Genomic DNA, 4,126 nt, shown 5'->3' with positions numbered 1-4,126 from the left:
CGAATTTCTAAGTTGGGAATTTGATATCGACTAAATCAAGAAACTCGATTTCACTATGATATGACCACTGAACCCTTTGATGCAACATTTCTTGTTTCTAGAAGATCTCAGATGGTTTCTGAAGCTTCCATGATCTTGTAAAAGAAGAAACCCTTTCTATAAGTCATGAAGATGTGGACCAAAAGACTAAGAAACTGCACAATCTATTGATTGACTGAAAAACTCAAGCAGAGTAACTTGCTTGAATGATCGCTCCAGCTCTGGGCCGTCTAATCTTCGGAATGCAGAATAGGGGATCGCTTGCCAACCATTATTTAGGACCAGTGAAAACCCACGCTTCGTGAAGGCGAAGTTCAGTTTGGAGATCTAACAATTCCTTATGTCGTGTATCCTCGATTGATGCAGCCTCAGATGCTTCAATTGTAGATTTGAGTATTGAGCTAAAGGTTACACCACCTATAGGTTCTGTATTACAGGCCAATCCTACTCCACTAGTACCAATAGGCGGCATAGGGGAAAATCACAACACCTAGGAATAGGAATCAACAACACAAAAACTTTCTTAGAAATTACCCAGCAAGAAAACATATGCGCATGGGCGCAACGGATTTCGCTCCCGTGCGCTCATCCCTTGCTTGTTCTTTTGGACTAGCACTCTTTCCCTCACTTTGAAGTAGATTTCTCAGCTCCACAAGTCAAACGAAATAAGGCGAAAGGCCCACTACTTCTTCATTCATGGCTTATTGATTTGATTGATCCACCTTTCCTATTCATTCCACCTGAGGTGAGGTTGGAACAAGAGTTTTCATAAAAACAACGGGCAGGCCTCTTGTGGATTCCTCCAACTCTATGAATGAAGGGGGAGTATCAGGAAGGCCAATTTTCTTTCTATATGAAGATGAAAAAAGGATCTGGCTCAAACCTTTCTTACTTTTGTTGAGTATGACTGAATGAGGAAGAGCTCCTTATGTGGTATCACTTTACCACCATCTGAAACGCGTGAAACTCCGATTGGTGGAAGCTAGTCCATGAAGATTCTCCCTTCTCTTACGTGAAGTTCCCCTCTTTCGGTAAGCATCCAGTATCTTAGCAAATGAACATTTCTCTAAGCTTATCCTATAGCTTATACGTCGTTTGAAAGCTGCTCCAAGGATCCAACGAATAGCTAAGGTTTGTTGACGATCCCTGGCTACAATCCCAGGAACATCATAAATAGTACCTACGACTCCTAATTTGACCACTTCGCACATTGGCTTTATATTATCTACAGTGTCAACCATAAGTTTTATTACATCGCGTTCAGTTCGAGCTAGGCGGTGAAAAATTTTATAAACAATAGCACGAACTCTCGTTCTTTTACCATCGATCATGCGAAAGTTTACCAATTTCTTGATCAATTCTTTTTGCTCACCATCAAAGTCCCCCATATAGCTGAGAATTTCTGAGAAATTAGAAGCCGCTTTCGATGACGAGGCCGATAAATTGATATTACGCAATTGTTACTGTCCATCTTTTTCAGCTCTCCTCCCGAAAAGAGAAAGGAAATGAGACTGATCTTGACGTCGGCATTGGTTTTCCAACAAAATGAATAAGTTTTGGATTGAGATTTCACATCAGAATTGCACAATGATCTGCATTAGGTAGGGAGCAGCAATGATACCGCCGGCCAGGAATAAGTACCTAACCCTCTTATACTTAAGAAAAGGGAAGAGAAGCTGGTGTTGAGAAATGAGAAGTGGGCTATATCCCTGGGGACTTTTTAAAAGCAGCTGAAAGGAAATGCTGCTTCCTTTCTATAAGCTAATTCTTGCTTTGAAGAGATGTTCCAGACAAGGCATTCTTAAGTCCCACCTGACCTATATCCAACTTGATGTATTCAATTGTTTCTAGTATAATAAGCAGGTTTAAGCCATGGAAGACATGAGTTACTAAAGTGTTGTTAACTAGATCGCGAAAGATGTGCCAAAGAGGTTTTCCAGCACATGGAATAGCACTCGCAGGAGCATCCTGTCAGTCGCCGCCGACAAGTCGTAAGAGTTATAAGCCAATCTATTGACAATATAGTTTAATGGGGCCATCTGATGGAAAGTTCCACCCGACGATAGCTTGGCCAGATCTTCACGATAAATTTACTTATTCGCATCAAACAAAACCCTTTGATTAATTGCCAATAGCGTCTTCTCTTGGCTTCCCCTCAACTGTTTGAACGAAACGTCCACCCCGAAATGAAATAGGTCTTGTGTCGTCCCCTCAGTTCTAGGCCGAAGTAGAGCGAACTTGTTTCCGCACGCGTCCAAATTCTTATTCATATACAACCCATTTCTGGTGTCTAGCGCATACCTAACCCGAGATGGCCAGAGACAACAAAGAGGGGAGTTTTGCTCACCTCAGCTATGGATAAATCCAAGCGTTGAAGCAAACACACTCAGCTATAACACCCAGTTATAGGTTTTGGGAAAAGTCCTACCGATGTAATTATGGACAGCATAATTTGGCCTTCCTAGTAGGGACCCATGTTATACCCTGACCAACACTTCTTCCTTCTCTTTCCGTGCTTTGTAATACCCAACACACAAACAAGGACAACTTTCTTAATGATTGATATTCATGAACACTTCCTTCTCAGGCTTGTGTTAGTTAAAGACCCCTAGCCCGCCGATAAGCCTGCTTGCTACTATCACTTTCGTCTTTGAAGTCTCCATTCCCAATATCTTTATTGTGTGTGTGAAGTTCCCAGGAGATACATAGGGTAAGATCTATGACCAGGCAGCTGCATCGAGTTTCTCTTCTTCAACTATCGGATCGGGTGTTTTCTCCGTTCGGTCGGCTTGGCCAGCCCGGAAGTAATACAAAGTGAACGGGAACCTTGCCCATGCAGCGCTAACAGCTTTCGACTCGAGTACAGTAGGAATAGTTTCCTTAACCTGAGTGACCAAAGGAAGAACGCTCTTGATAGATTCCATTCGGAAGATCGCATTGAGTAGGTGGCTCCAGCCTGCCAGGAGCCCATCTTGAATAGTAAGTTCGGATTGCTAAGATAGGAGCAAAGTCGAATGTAAGCATCGGTACAGATCGACTGGCCCGCCCACCATCACCACCGGAATTTTCACCTCTCGGCTCAGAGAATTTATCTCATCCATATCTTCTTGGGGCTTCCTGGTATCTTTTATAGATTCCTTGAGACGGAGGCACTAGTGTGACTTTAGGTGACCTAAGTTACTTAAGATGACTTTCGGAGTAGTTCTGCTCGAGCTGCGGGTAATTCATTTTCCGGATGGTGCTTCTTAATACAAGGATCGATACGCGTAGGACCACTAACCAACAGGAAACCATCTCCAGATCCGATATGAGAACTTGCTTCTCTATACGAAATTCATTAAATGAAAAGGTAACTGTATGCGCTCTATGCGCTTTGACTTCATCACCATTATATCCTTTTTATCTCTTGTGGAACGACTTGGGAAATTTGCCCAGAAAGAGAATAAAACTCCCGTATTCACCCTTTCTTGCTTGCCCCTAACCAGAATAATGGTCACAATAAAACTTTGATAAATTGGACTCTGCTAAGACCCGCTTGATATGAGTAGATTGCCCTGAGTATTTTACTTTGACAAGACAAAATCACTTGTTTTTTTAGCTATATGAGAAAGAGCTGGCGTGTACCCGAACCCCACTCATGGTAGCAAAACAGATCAATACCTTAATTCGTATCTACTCACCGGGCGGAAAAAACATAACATAGCATTTCTCATAAATAGATAGTTTTCATTGAAACGATCATTTCCAAGTTCAAGATGTTGTTTCCCTGTGAAGAATTCCGCTAGCTTGGCATGTTGGTACCAAAATACTACCTATGCTGACAGCTAGCAATCGATAAGCCATCTAGCTTCTCTCCGCTACGGTGATGGCTTATAACACGTTGATCCAGCTTTTCTTCCTGGCACGGTAGAGGAAGGTCCATTGGGCGTAGAGAGAGTACCATGTGATCAGTCTGTAATGCTTATTGGAAAGTGCTCTCTATCGTTCGGGTCGTGAAAAACACATGTTCTGACTTCTCTTCTGAGAAAATGGGGTGGATCATCTTCAAAAGCAACTCTGCAAGCAAAAGCCTCCTCACAAGCGCATA

General features: G+C 42.6%; 1 protein-coding gene across 1 annotated transcript; it reads right to left on the bottom strand.

The window, feature by feature from the left end:
• Nucleotides 1-961: 961 nt before the first annotated feature.
• On the bottom strand, nucleotides 962-1,479 carry LOC123164228 (ribosomal protein S7, mitochondrial-like). Its single transcript, XM_044581638.1, has one exon. The coding sequence runs from the start codon at nucleotides 1,425-1,427 to the stop codon at nucleotides 981-983; it is 447 nt and encodes a 148-aa protein (XP_044437573.1). The 5' UTR covers nucleotides 1,428-1,479; the 3' UTR covers nucleotides 962-980.
• Nucleotides 1,480-4,126: the final 2,647 nt, after the last annotated feature.

The sequence above is a fragment of the Triticum aestivum genome, chromosome 7D, assembly GCF_018294505.1.
Source record: "Triticum aestivum cultivar Chinese Spring chromosome 7D, IWGSC CS RefSeq v2.1, whole genome shotgun sequence".
Taxonomy (NCBI): domain Eukaryota; kingdom Viridiplantae; phylum Streptophyta; class Magnoliopsida; order Poales; family Poaceae; genus Triticum; species Triticum aestivum.
Note: the sequence above shows the minus strand (reverse complement) of the source record. Positions and strands in the feature narration are given on the sequence as shown.

Bases quoted from the DNA above. Each gene is read 5' to 3' on its own strand.
- LOC123164228 (XM_044581638.1), bottom strand. From the start codon at position 1,427: ATGGGGGACTTTGATGGTGAGCAAAAAGAATTGATCAAGAAATTGGTA.